General features: G+C 35.4%; 2 protein-coding genes across 8 annotated transcripts in view; one reads left to right on the forward strand and one right to left on the reverse strand.

The window, feature by feature from the left end:
* LOC145279801 (large ribosomal subunit protein eL30-like) overlaps positions 1–14,036 on the reverse strand; it is a 145,251-nt gene that overhangs the window by 106,295 nt on the left and 24,920 nt on the right. The gene's annotated exons all lie outside the window — the stretch shown is intronic.
* LOC145279798 (uncharacterized protein C8orf34 homolog) overlaps positions 1–14,036 on the forward strand; it is a 106,156-nt gene that overhangs the window by 50,908 nt on the left and 41,212 nt on the right. For all 7 annotated transcript variants that reach the window (XR_013868454.1, XM_080131132.1, XM_080131131.1 and 4 more), the window contains 3 exons: positions 921–997; positions 10,054–10,087; positions 13,646–13,730. Coding sequence is in view for 6 of the 7 variants with exons in the window: in XM_080131132.1 (XP_079987258.1) it covers positions 921–997; positions 10,054–10,087; positions 13,646–13,730 (196 nt within the window). In the remaining variant the exon portion in view is untranslated. The remainder of the gene's footprint in view (positions 1–920; positions 998–10,053; positions 10,088–13,645; positions 13,731–14,036) is intronic.

The following is a 14,036-nucleotide window of genomic DNA, read 5'->3' on the forward strand; positions in this document are numbered from 1 at the left end:
AGGTTAAAGTTAAAAGTTTTATTATTTACATTTATTCTTATTTTTGGTTACATAAAAAAAGCAACATGTTGTGTTGTCAGAAATAACATGGATAAAACGGGATTCCTGATTGATTGATATTATAACTTCCGCTGGAAGACAGAGATTGCACTTTTGGCGGGAATTTTGCTAACACATATTTGGACTATCTGGCAATTCATTCATGGGTCCTCTATTTTGAATTTAGTTATAATTCTTTTTAATCGTCTAATCGACAATGAGAATGAAAAAAGAAATATGAACTCTTTAGAGTTGGTGGGAATTATACATCTTTAAAAAATATAATTATTCCAGTTAATAGAAATTGAACAATTGATTAATTATCAAACTATTTACACAGGCTTGTTTTTTTTTTTTGTTTTTTTTCAAACTAACATGTCGACAAACGGCATAACTATCTAGCCTTTATTGCCAGCTAAATTAACCTACTTTGATTTAGCGATGACAAAACCAGAATGGACGAAACAACCAGGAAGTAAGTTCTTGTTTTTTATTTTTATATCTCGGGTTATTTCTGGCAAAGAAGGCAATAGTTGTGTTAGTTAATTCTCGCAGTATCTTTGAGTGGAAAACAATACCTGGATAAAAAATATCAAATAGATTTATTTATTTAGGTACAATAATAGAAGTCTGTGTGAGGTAGCAATAACTGGTAAGTGAGTTGATAAGTAAACCACTAAGTGTTTGCATTCCAACTCATAGCTTCAACTGACACCAACCAGTTTCACTCTCCTTAAATATACGTGAACCCTAGTCACATGTTTGAGCCATGTCACAACAGAATATTTATAAGGTTTTTTGAAAAATATAAACTTTTCAAAATATGTAAAATCCATTTATATCTTTGTTTACATTGTAATTTATCATTTTCTTTTTCTCAGCAACAAATCAAACTGCGATATTTGATGACAGTGATGAGGATTTTGATAGTGCTTCTCAAGTGACATCGAGCACTCGGGTAAGAATTGTGAGAAATTTTCTTGAGTTAGCTCTTTCTAACTCTTTTTTTTTTTTATTTATAGAAAAGAACGATCTTTTATAGCAGAACAACATTCTGTTTTTTGGACGAAGGCAATTAAAAACCAACAAGTTATTACATTCAAAACAAAATTATATTCAATTATAATTACAAATACAATAAAGGGTAATACTTATGTCAGTTTGTGATATTTTCGTTTCATCACGGGTACGTACAACACACAGATTTTTGTTTTTTAATACAGAAGGAATTCTAGACAAGAACCAAATTTTCTTTTAAGGAAAACAAAATAAACTTTGAGTAACAATTATTTTTACAAAATAATTGTTAAATCTGTTAAAGATTTTTTTCTGGATACATTTTGAATATTTTTAATGAATTCAATGAATTGAATATCTTTCGATAAATGATACACTGGATTTGTAATGTGAGTCTTAAAGACCATTTTACTTCTGATGATGACCTCAGACAAGGTTTGAATATGGAGAGTATAGGGAGATGTGTGCAGAAAAGTAGACTTCAATGGAATGGCTATGTTGAAAGAATAGATGAGAGTTCTTGGGTTAATAAATGTAGAACAGTTGAAGTAGAAGAGTCAGTTACAGTGGACGAGCAAGGAAAAATGTGGGAAGAGGTGATAAATATGAACTTGAGTGAAAAAAAAAAAAGACCTGGCCAGAGATAGTTTGGAAGCCAATTTCTTAAAATCATCCATCACATGCCAGCATGTAGAATAAACATTAAACTGAATATTATTAGTTGTACTCATTAAGAGTTTTCACATAGTTTATCATCAGAGATTGCTCTCTGACAACAACCGGTGGTGTTCTCTGGAGTCTGAGTGACAACAAGTCTTCCTGATTACCACCTGAGTACTCTTCGTCTCTTTCGATAAGCTTTGCAAATGATTTTGAGTTATTGCAACAGCCGTTTGCCAGCCATTGACTTCTCACTGGCAAAGACCATGAGTCTTAACTGGAATTTGGTTGGCAATAAGCCTCCCCAAAGTCCCAGTCTCCTTCTCACCCATCCAGTGAATGTCTGGTTAGTGTTTGACTATTTGATGTGGTGCTAGCTGATGCCGGCACTGCAAATTTTTTTTGAAGGGGGTGGGCAATCTTCAGTTTTGTAGTTTCAGTTTTCATGGTTGTATATTGGTCCCCTGATTTATCAGAGAGGGACCTATGTTTTCAGTGGCGTCCGTGTATCTGTGCTTCCGTGCGTCTGTTAGTCTGGACGATTGCCAGATAACTATCCATTAGTTTTTCCTGAAATTTTACCACAAATTGTATTTCATTAAATAGATGTGCACAGTAAAAAAAAATTTTTTTTGCAAAAATTCCTGTTGTGTCCCCAGGGGATCAAAAGAGGTCAAAAATGCCTCAAAATGGCTCAAAATGACAGGTTTTGCTTCATAACTTTTGATCCATCCATTAGATTTTTCTAAAACTGGGCCAAAATGTGGAGCCCATTGTTTTTAATATAAATTCAATGTGGGTGACCCTGGCAAAATTCTGGTTCGCATCCCTGTGGGACTTTTAGGGCTAAATAAAAACATGCTTTTTGGAGCTCTCTTTTCATATTACTTAAAAACTTGATATGTATGTCTATATAGTGGTTTTCCATGGTGCTGAATTCAAATATACATGTCCTAAGGCGTGAAACTGCACCATTTGTCTATTTTCACGGAGATTCGGCATTCCCAGGAGCTCAAAAGGGGGTCACAAATACCTCCAAATTGCAAAAAATGTGAAAGCATCGTTGGCCCTTCACACTTCTCAGATTCATCATTTCTTCACTATTTTTTGTGGCATCATCTCACATACAGCACCAGAGGTGGACCATGCATGCATGGCTTGTTATTATGATGATGATCATCATCATCTGCAAAAGATATTATCTAAATACATTTTTGTTGTGTTTGGAACAACAGTGAAAATAAGAACAATCAAGTCGAGGTTCGGTTAAGGAACAAGTGTATTAACAATAATGTACAAAGATAGGAAAGCGTGTATATCTGCTGGGCACTCAGCTAGCAGTTGAAGTGTAGTCACATCTCTTTCACCGGTGTTGGAATTACTAGCACTATTTATAGTGCTAATCAGTGTAAATTCCTCCGTTCAAGGAAGGCCGGTATACCCCCCCCCCCTTTGAAAATATCCCGTCTGGGATTAATAATGTTTTTGTTTTTGAGGTTTGGCTTATCCTGGTTTGGTAACAACTTGTGAAAAATCAATTTAACCTTGCGTCTGAACATAACTGTAGCAGGTGTCTTCGACATTTCGATGTTTGCATTCGAAGTGACTCTAGATTTGTAAAAACTGTTGGATTGACTTATCCGTCGGTGAGCCACTAGCTTTTTTCAGAGCTCTCTTGAATGTGTCAGTGAATTTCTCTGCTTGTCCATTACTTCTTGGGTGGTATGGCAGAATGGTTATATGCTCGATTAGATGATCCCCGCAAAAATGTTTAAATTTGGTAGATGTAAATTGCGTTCCATTGTCTATAAGAATGCAGTCTACTACTCCAAACCTAGCGAATAGTTCATACAGGAAGTTGATAGTTACCTCAGATGTGGGATTCTTACATTTTAATACTTCCGGCCATTTAGATAGGCTGTCTACAACAATGAGATAGTAGAACCCATCTAGCGGTCCTGCAAAATCTAAATGAATCCTAGACCAAAGTCGGTCCAGTTTTGCCCACGATCCGAATTGAGTCGGAGGAGCCTTCATAGCTAATGCACATCCTCTATACTCCCTGATTTTTCCTTCTATATCCTTATCCATGTTTGGCCAATAAATGAAAGAGTGCATAAGGCTTTTCATTCTTGATATACCTAGATGTCCTACATGGAATTCTTTGAGCATTCTTTTTTGTAATGTTGCAGGAATTATGACCCTGTCGCTATATAACAGAACGTTATCGCAAATTGAATAAATTTCTTCATCCCGTTCGTTATTATTGATCCTTTCTTTCGTGCATATAATAAATTCGTCCACCTTTGCCTTACTCTTAATCTTATCAAGTGTTACTGGAAGTTCTTTTATTGTGTCACATAACATATTTTTTACTTCAACTTCCGCTTGAATGGCTGCTATTACCATATCCTCCAATGGTTTTGTCTGCTTAGGTATTAACCTCGATAACCCGTCTGCATGACCAAATTTTTTAGATGGTACATACTCCATTTGAAAATTGTAATTCAGAAGTATGGTACCCCATCTTTGGAGTCTATTCACCGTATGTTGTGGTAGTCCCTTTTTCGATCCGAAAATCGTTAATAATGGTTTGTGGTCTGTTTGTAACAGAAATTGCCTACTGTGCAGGAAACGATGAAATTTCTTTACTGCGAATATAATGCTTAGCGCCTCTTTTTCAATTTGTGAGTAGTTCTTTTTGGCTGGCAAAAGTGATCGGGATGAATATGCTATGGGTTTCACTTTTCCATCGTCCATTTTGTGTAAAATGCATGCTCCTATGCCATAGGAGCTGGCATCGCTTGCAACTATAATTTCCCGCTTGGAATTATAATGTGCCAGAAACAAGTCAGACATTAAAGTCTCTTTAATTTCCCAAAATGCTTCTTCACACTCTTGCGTCCAGACTCATTTTTGGTCTTTCCTTAACAGTTCATTTAAAGGCGACCTTAGTTTATGCATATTTGGCACAAATAAATTGTAGTCATTTTCCAAACCTAAGAAACTTTGTAAAGACGCAATATTTTCTGGAGCAGGCATATTCTTTATTGCATTCGATCTATCTGGATCCGACCTTCTTCCATGTTTATCGATGATTTGCCCCAAGTATTTTATTTTCTCCATGAAAAATGTACATTTTTCCTTTTACTTTAAATCCATAATCCTGGATCCTTTTGAATACTTGGTTTTACATGAGCTTTGTGTTGTTCTTTTCTAGCGCTTTTGATTAACACATCGTCCAGGTACCCTACTGCGAAATCCAACCCATTTAACATAATGTCCATAATTTGCTGAAAAATCGCAGAGGCGACTATGACCCCAAAAGGAAGTCTGTTAAACTTGTACAATCCCTTATGGATATTAATACATAGCAGCTTTGAATACTCCTTATCGATTGAAACTTGTAAGTACACGTCACTGAGGTCGATTTTATAAAAATATTTCCTTCCACTCAGTTTCGCAAATATCTCTTCAGGGGTCGAAAGAGGATAATGGTGATCTTGTAATGTCCTGTTTAAGCCTGTCGCGAAGTCGGCGCAAACCCGAATCTCCTTACTCTTCTTTTTGATGTAAACCATTGGTGCAGCCTACTCACTGTGATCAATTTTTCCAATGACACCCATGTTTTCGAGTCTTTCTAATTCACTGTCTGTCTGTTCTATAGCGGCGTATGGAACATTTCTTTTCTTTCTGAACACTGGCTGTCCATTTACTTTTACGGCAAATTTTTGCTACTGCTTTTGTACACCTTCCCAAACTGCCTGAGAATACATCTGGAAAATTCTCTTTTAACTCCCTCTTAAGTTTTTCTGCCTCCACATTCGAATCCTCAATCTTTTGGCAAAATGAGCTTAAAGGTAGATCCCATAGCCTAAACTTTTCAAACAGATCAGTTCCAAAGAGGTTGTTTGATTTTTGCATGACAAAAATTCTTGCTTTTTCCGCCCTGTTCTGGAAAAAAATATTCGTTAATAATTCTCCTTCAAAGGTAATTTTTTTGCTATTGATGCTTCTCGCCGTTTTATGTGATTTAATCATAGAGGGTCTCCCAAGCCTCTTCCATGTCTATACATTAATAATGGAAATGTGAGAACCACTATCAAGCTGTAGCCTTATTTTCTTTTTAAACATTTTGACCTGTACATATATCTGGATATTTTTTCCCCTGGTTCAATTTTCGTGAGTTTAATGGACGTCTTTCTACCAGATTTTTTTCTACAATGCGATGCTTTATGCCCTTTCTGGTGACAGTTGTCACATTGTTTGAATTTGTAGGGACACTCATTGTACTAATGTTTATTTCTACACCTCCAAAATGGTCCAGGTGGATCTTTTCCCTGTTTCTTTCTCTGGTTATTTTCTGAAGTCGAATTTTTCTTTTGAAGGATCTTTTTAATATGCGACACTCCACTCTCCTCTATGTCATGACTGTCTTGTTTCAACACAGTCTTCCGCTAAGTTTTGTAGTTTTAAATTCAGTTCGTTTTCGAGTTTATTTAAAACATAACGCCTAATTTCAGTGTCTTTATTTAAGACCAGCCCTTGCACAAATATTAAACATTTAAAATTATCTGCTGATAATTCCTCCAGTTTAAAATCGTCGCAATGCTTGTTCACTATACTTGCATAAGTATTGTAGTCGTCTTCCTCACTTCTAGTAACATTCATACATTTATATCGCCTATGGAAAAGAGATGTTTTTGAAGAAAACAGTTCTGTAAGTAGCGTAACTGTTTCTTGGAAGCTCAACTCACTGTCTTTTTTGGGAGAAAATTCACGAACTTTGTATGCTCGGCTGTTCCCAATTTCCTTAGCAAAAGCCTAACTTTTTTCGCATCTGACCAGGTACTACAATCCGATATAAAAATATCCTCATGTCGTCTATAGTACTGGACGAAAGTGATATCATCTTCTAGATTATAAATGAAATTTTCAATAGCGGCCCACTCAGCTGTTTGAGAAAATGCATTATGATTATCGTCCGCTTTAATTAACTGTGTCACCTCCAGAATTTTTCTTTGTTCCTCCTGTGTTTTCATCAATATTTCCTCAAAGTGTTTCTGTTGTTGAAGCATTTTTAAATCTCTCTTCTCTTTCTACTTGGTGTTGAATTTGCTGCTTTTGCAACACAAGATTTTGCTCTGCCTGGAATTGGAACAATTCCAATAGTGAATCTTTGAATTTCATATCCATCATACGAATTCAGTTTACAATTTACGATTGTATTAAAATAAATGTTCCTTAGTAAAAAAAAAAATAATCAACCAAGTTTTCTTTCCCAATTCTTTTGTTTGAAGAACAACAGTTTAGCAGTCCTTTTGTAACTTAATTTGTTGAACGCTATATTTCTAGTCTTAAATCATTCGTTGACATCTATGCTGATGACACGACCATCTACGGCAACACATCAAAGGCTGTAAATGACGAAGTTCTCTCGGATTCTCTCTCCTCTGATCTCGAGCGCGTGGTTCAGTGGGGGAAGATGTGGCTAGTTACCTTTAATGCATCCAAAACCAAACTCCTATCCTTACATCATCAACGCTCTGATCCCCAGCTGGCATCAATTGTGATGGATGGCTCTCGTCTGGGTGAGGCCCCGTGTTTTGACAAGCTTCTGGGTTTGACCTTTACTCCTGATCTGAAATGGAACACGTACATCAAGTCTGTGGCCAAGGTCGCTGGAAAGATGGTGGGATCCTTCTACCGCTCCAGAAGATATCTCACTACTGATGCAATTCTCTATCTATATAAAAGCCAAGTACGGCCAAGGATGGAATACTGTTGCCATATCTGGGCAGGAGCTGCCAAAAACAGCCTATCATGCCTTGACAGAGTACAAAATAGACTTCGTGGTTTAGTGGGGGATGCCCTTTTCTCTACCCTGCAACCCCTCTCCCACAGAAGAGACGTTGCGAGCCTATCCTTGTTTTATCGTTATTTTCATAGCAGGTGCTCGTCTGAACTCCAATCCCTGGTCCCCCCTCGCCAATCTTTCACGAAAAACATCCGTCTAGCTGAATCCACTGTGAAAAATTTCCCCCACTCTATATCTGTGCCTAAATCAAAACGCAGATTTCATGAGCAAAGCTTCTTTCTTAGAACTGCACGCCTGTGGAACTCTGTTCCGTCTGCCTGCTTCCCTCCGGACTACAACTTGGATGTCTTCAAGTCTAATGTTAACAAATTCCTAATGAACCGCCCCCCCCCTAATTAAACACTTCATAAAATCGCCTCACTAACGTGATGTACTTGCAATAACCCTTATCCCTGAGTGGCTTCCAGGCCTTGATAAGTGGTGATCACTGTGTAAAAAAAAAAAAAAAAAAAAAAAAAAAAAACAAGTTCTTGCTGAGCCATCCCTTTAATTTTGACAACGTTCTCTCTGATTCTCTCTTCTCAGATCTTGAGCGCGTGGTTCAGTGGGGGTGGCTGGTTAGCTTTGATGCATCTAATTAATGATTACATCATAAACGGTCTGATCCCCATTTGGCATCGATTGAAATGGATGGCTCTCGTCTAGGGGAGGCTCCATGTTTTGATAAGCTTCTGGGTTTGACCTTTACTCTTGATCTTAAATGGAACACATACATCAAGTCTGTGGCCAAGGTCGCTGGGAAAATGGTGGGATCCTTCTACCACTCCAGAAGATATCTTATTACTGATGCAATTCTCTATCTATATAAAAGCCAAGTACATCCAAGGATGGAGTACTGCTGCCACATCTGGGCAGGAGCTGCTAAAAACAGCCTATCCTGCCTTGACAGAGTACAAAATAGACTTTGTGGCATGGTGGGGGATACCCTTTTCTCTTCCCTGTAACCTCTCTCCCACAGAAGAGATATTGCGAGCCTGTCTATGTTTTATCGTTATTTCCATGGCAAGTGTTCGTCTGAGCTCCATTCTCTGGTCCCCGCTCGCCAATCTTTCATGAAAAACACCCGACTAGCTGAAACCACTGTCAATAATTTTCCCCACTCTTTATCCATGCCTAAATCAAAATGTAGATTCCATGAACAAAGCTTCTTTCTTAGAACTGCACGGTTGTGGAACTCTCTGCCGCTTGCCTGTCCCCCCCCCCCGAATTCAACTTGGATGTCTTCAAGTCCAACACAAACAAATTCCTGATGAACCGCCCCCCCCCCTTAAGTAATGACACCTTATCAAATCTCCAATACTAACTATTACTACGATACTATCCCATTGATTACTGTACACACAATAACCCTTATCCCCGAGTGGCTCCTGGGCCTTGGTAAGTGGTGACCCCTATGTAAAAAAAAAAAAAAAAAACATTTGTTTAACATTTTTTTTATTTGCATGCATTTTTACGTAGCAAAAATAAAATCGTCATTTTAAATATCCGACGAATTCGTATGGGAAACTTTTAGTTTTTTGTTTTTTTTTATACCCTCTTTGCCTTTTGCAAAAAATCACTTGATTCTTTACGTGTTTGCTAAGCGCAAATGACATACGCGAATAATTATTTTTCACGGTCTGTCTCTTTTTATCTTGACAAAGTCAAGCGTGTTTTTTTTTTTTTTTAATCCCAGATGTTATCGAAATAATAAGCTTACACGGTATTTGCTAGTTGGTTTTGGACATTTAACTTTGCAGAAGAAAATTCTTACTGTAGGAAAAATGGCTTCTGGTGAAAAAAAAAATGAACCCTTTTTCCCTTTCTAAAACACTTGGTAAGTGTGTTCAATTATTAAATAATTGACAACATTTGCGTTTTTCACTCTAGATTTTGGTAGCAAGTTTTTTTCCTGTCGCCAAATTATTATTGTAGTGATTAATACGCTGTTAATCATTGCGTATCCAAATATCTGTTGAAATGATGAAGGTGTTCTGCCGTAAAGATTTTACGAATCTTTATTCCAATAACTTTTGGTGATTCTCTGCAGCGATGGTCGTTTCGATTCCTTGTTGCCAATCTGTTGTGTCGTGGAACAACAGTGAAAATAAGAACAATCAAGTCGAGGTTCGGTTAAGGAACAAGTATATTAACAATAATGTACAAAGATAGGAAAGCGTGTATATCTGTTGGACACTCGGCTAGCAGTTGAAGTGCAGTCGCATCTCTCTCACCGGTGTTGGAATTACTAGCGCTATTTATAGTGCTAATCAGTGTAAATTCCTCTGTTCAAGGAAGGCCGGTATAACAATTTTGAATATCTTTCATATTTTGTAGAAACTGAAGATTTAATTTATTTTTCAATTTATTATTTTTTTTAACAACTTTTGCTGGGGCTTTGTGTTACAAGATATGAGAAATGACACTGTTTTTTTTTTTTATTATTTTCATTTTTATTAATTGCACTTCTTCCATTGCAGAAAATGCCGTACTGGGATTCTAAAGATTTTGATTGTAAGTTTTTAGTTTATATTTTTCTGTACCATACATTTGAGAGTGTGGCATATCTGCAATATACAAGCTGTGAATCCACGTTATTCTTATGCGTTGCAGTTTTTGAGATGAGGATTGATTATTTGTATTATTCTGACTATTGCTCTCATCTTGGATGCTATTCTAACAATGTTGTAGCTGATGTAATCTCTGGCCTTCTTCATTATGTCTTGCTGAACTTGGGAATCTTGATGTTCAACTTGGGAATCTGTATGTTATTTTGATCAGAACCATTCAGTTAATCACCTGGGGGCCGATTGTTCTCATCTTATTCTGTACTTGAACCCCTGGTTTGATTAATGCACCTACATATAAATAAATATTATGCTCTATAATAATAGAGCACTTATATATATATATATATATATATATATATTGATTCTTTTTTGGTCTGATGAAGTGTTATCCTTGAATTGAGATTCTACTGAAACATGTATACATATATGTAACCAATAGTGTTTGCATAATTAACTAGCTATATACCAGCTCTGTCCTGCATTGAGCACTCTTTAATAATCAGGCGTTTCATTAGATTTACATTTAGGATACCAATTGATACAACCATTATTTATATATATATATTGGATACGGTCTTTGCTAATCAAGCCAGAGATGGCCCGTGTTGCCAGGTTCGAATCTGTCGACTGGTGTTAATTGTGACACCCTTCACTGAAGATTCCCGAAAGGATGAAACACTAGTGTCTGTAAGTATTTAATTATTATAGTAACAAAAATAATTATATATATATATTACAATAGAAAAATTTGAGCATGGAAAGTAAAATGGTTAAGCATAAACATGGAAAAGTAAAGTAAAAGATATTCTAGTAAAAAATATAATAAATTTGTAACTTAAAATATTGCAGCATTAAGAATTGATTATATAATGTTATAAATTGAATTAAAAAAAAAAAACTTAATGCTATTATAAATTTCAAACAAGTAAAATATTTGTTTACTTCCCTAGTATTATATTGTGATTTAGCTTCCAAGCCCATTTAATGCATATTTTATTTTATTCAAATTAAATTGTTTCTATATTGAACTCGCACCCTTGACAATATATATGATATTGTTTATTCGTTTGTTTAACCAGCATATCAACCTTCTTTGGGTAATTTAATGCTGTATATAAGATGTAAATGTTTAGATACTTCCAGAGTCGATTTTCGCTGGGTATATTCAGACAATGTTTTGGTATAATTTGTTATTGATGGCATTTATATTTTATGATGAAAGATTTGCTTTTTTGGAGAAATTTAGAATGATTTTAGGATTTTCTTTTTCAAAGAGTTCTTAAGTTTGTGGCCTTGTAGTAGTGGTGACGAATTTCTGTGAGATTATAACAGTCAAGTAAAAAGTGTTTCACTGTATAAGGTTCATAATGATATACATTTGTGGTGGAGAAGGGGGTTCTTCACTTTTTAGTATGTAGGAGTGAGTTATGTATGTGTGTCCTAGCCGGATATGTAATAAGACTACTTCTTTATGTGATTTTCTAGGATTTAGTAGATTTTTTTTTTAAATATAGGCATAAGTTGGAAGAGTTTGTTGTTTTGGCAATTGTTCCAGTTTTCTTGCCATTTCTTTGTAATAAAATTGCTTAATGAAGGTTTGTAGTCCATATATGGGACCTTTATGTCGCTTCTTTGGAGTTTTTGGAAAGTTTTAGCCGCCTTGTCAGCTTTTTCATTTCCATGGAAACCTTAGTGACTAGGATTCCAACAGAAGAAGAATATTTGTGTTATATGATAGAATGGATCTTTTGTAACAATTTGATTAGTAAGGGGTTGTTAAGTTTTTGATTTTTTAATGATTCTAGTACCGATAATGAGTGTATAAATATTATGAATTACTTAGAGTTTTGGTTGGTGATAATATCTAGAGCTATTACTTTTATATATATATATATATATATATATATATATATATATATATATCTATATATCTATATATATATATATATATATATATATATATATATATCTATATATATATATAGGGGTAGGGCCCCGATATATGCATGTATGTAGATTACTGTTTTTAAAATATATATATATATATATATATATATATATATATATGTATAAGTGAAAGTGTGTGTGTGTCTGTGTACATTTCCCTACGCAATAACTCTGTCAATTTTTAGTCTACAGACTCGAATTTGATATACAGGTTACTGAGATTTGGGAAAATCGATGTGGTCGGTTTTTGGTCAGAAATTTGGTGATTAAGGGGTCAAAGTTCAACGATTTAACCTTGGAGAACTCTACCAAACTCCTCCGACAATTTTGGGTCTACGCACTTGAAATTTTAGATATAGGTTCCTTGGACATGGACCTAACTTAATAACTTGATTTGAGCCCAAAAAAATAAATTTTAAGGAGTTATAATAGGGGTCAAAGTTAAAAAAAAATTGACCTCTGTGGTCTCTTCCAAATTACTCAGACAATTTCTGGTCTAAATTTTTGAAATTTTACATAAAGGGTATTCAGAGATAGGGCAAGCTTTTTCATCAGTTTGGGTTGAAAATTTTTAGTTACCAATATATAAATGTATGTATGTCTGTTTGCATGTCTGCCTTAAACTTTCAATAGAGGCGAGGGATTTTACCAAGATCAGTATCATTTGAAAGTTTGACCTTTCATATGACAAATATTGAAAAATTGGCTAAAAACATTAATATCTTCCCCTTCAACTAGGCACTTTTCTACAGGGGCAGGGTCACTTTTGTCGCCAATATTTTTTAAAGTTATCCTCTCCTTTAGATTGTCTAGCCTTAATTTTAAAAAATGTCGCTTCCGGTTTGGCAGTGGTCGTAACAGCATAAACGTTAGGTTTTACCCCGTTCTTTTCCTCCTTTGCAGTACGGGTTCGAGCCTGCCTTCCTACTACCACTTTTTTTTTTTTTTGCTCAACATACACATCCAAACACCTGGGTAACACCGAGCTGAAATGCTTTTTTTTTGTATAGATTGGTTTCCTAAAGGTAAATCCAATGAAACCCTTGTGATTATTAAAGAGTGCTCAATGGAGGACAGAGCTGGTATATAGTCTGTTTATTATACACTGAACCATTGTATGCACAATATGTAACCAATATACCAGCCTATATACCAGCTCTGTCCTCCATTGAGCACTAGGAAACCAATCTATACAACCATTTTATATATATATATATATATATATATATATATATATATATATATAATTTTTTTAAAAACAGTAATCTACATACATGCATATATCGGGGCTCTACCAAAATTGTATAATTTGGTCCTTGTTATGACTAAAAGAAGGCATCAAGAGGTAAGGCCCATTTGGGGAATGTGGAGTTGCCCTCAGTTACCATTGCTCCCATGTCCACACTGGCCCGGAGTGGTAATACCTGTTAGGACATCTGGTGCTACCAGATCAAATTGTCTGAAGATACTGTTACGGTTTTAAAAACAAAAAATAAAAAAAGGAAGATTTGTAGAACATGTTATGTTTTTTCTAATCTTTATAATTTACTTTTAGGTGAAACGTATTCCATTGGGAGAACTCCCAGTCCACAAGCCTTGCCACATCAGAGTCGCACATTTCTCAACAAATCCGTCACAATGTAAGTTTTATTTTTGACTTTTTATTGTATCTTATATATAAACTAAAGTTGTTATTATAGACTTCATACAAAAATCTTACGCTGCGCATCTCTGCAAACCACCTACAGCACTTCCTAATGCATGTTTCACAAGCATGTGCCTCCATTTCTTCTACATAAAAATATTATATTTAATTCAACCTATCTGCGTCTCCAAAATACATCTTCCATAAAGAAAGTAGCAAATCCTTTCACTCCCTATCCATTTTCTTATCTCACATAACTCTTTGACGCTGGGTCCTTTCTTAATATAAGGGAATTCTTTTA

Source organism: Euprymna scolopes, chromosome 7 (assembly GCF_053919585.1).
Source record: "Euprymna scolopes isolate OS-2025 chromosome 7, ASM5391958v1, whole genome shotgun sequence".
Classification (NCBI taxonomy): Eukaryota; Metazoa; Mollusca; class Cephalopoda; order Sepiida; family Sepiolidae; genus Euprymna; species Euprymna scolopes.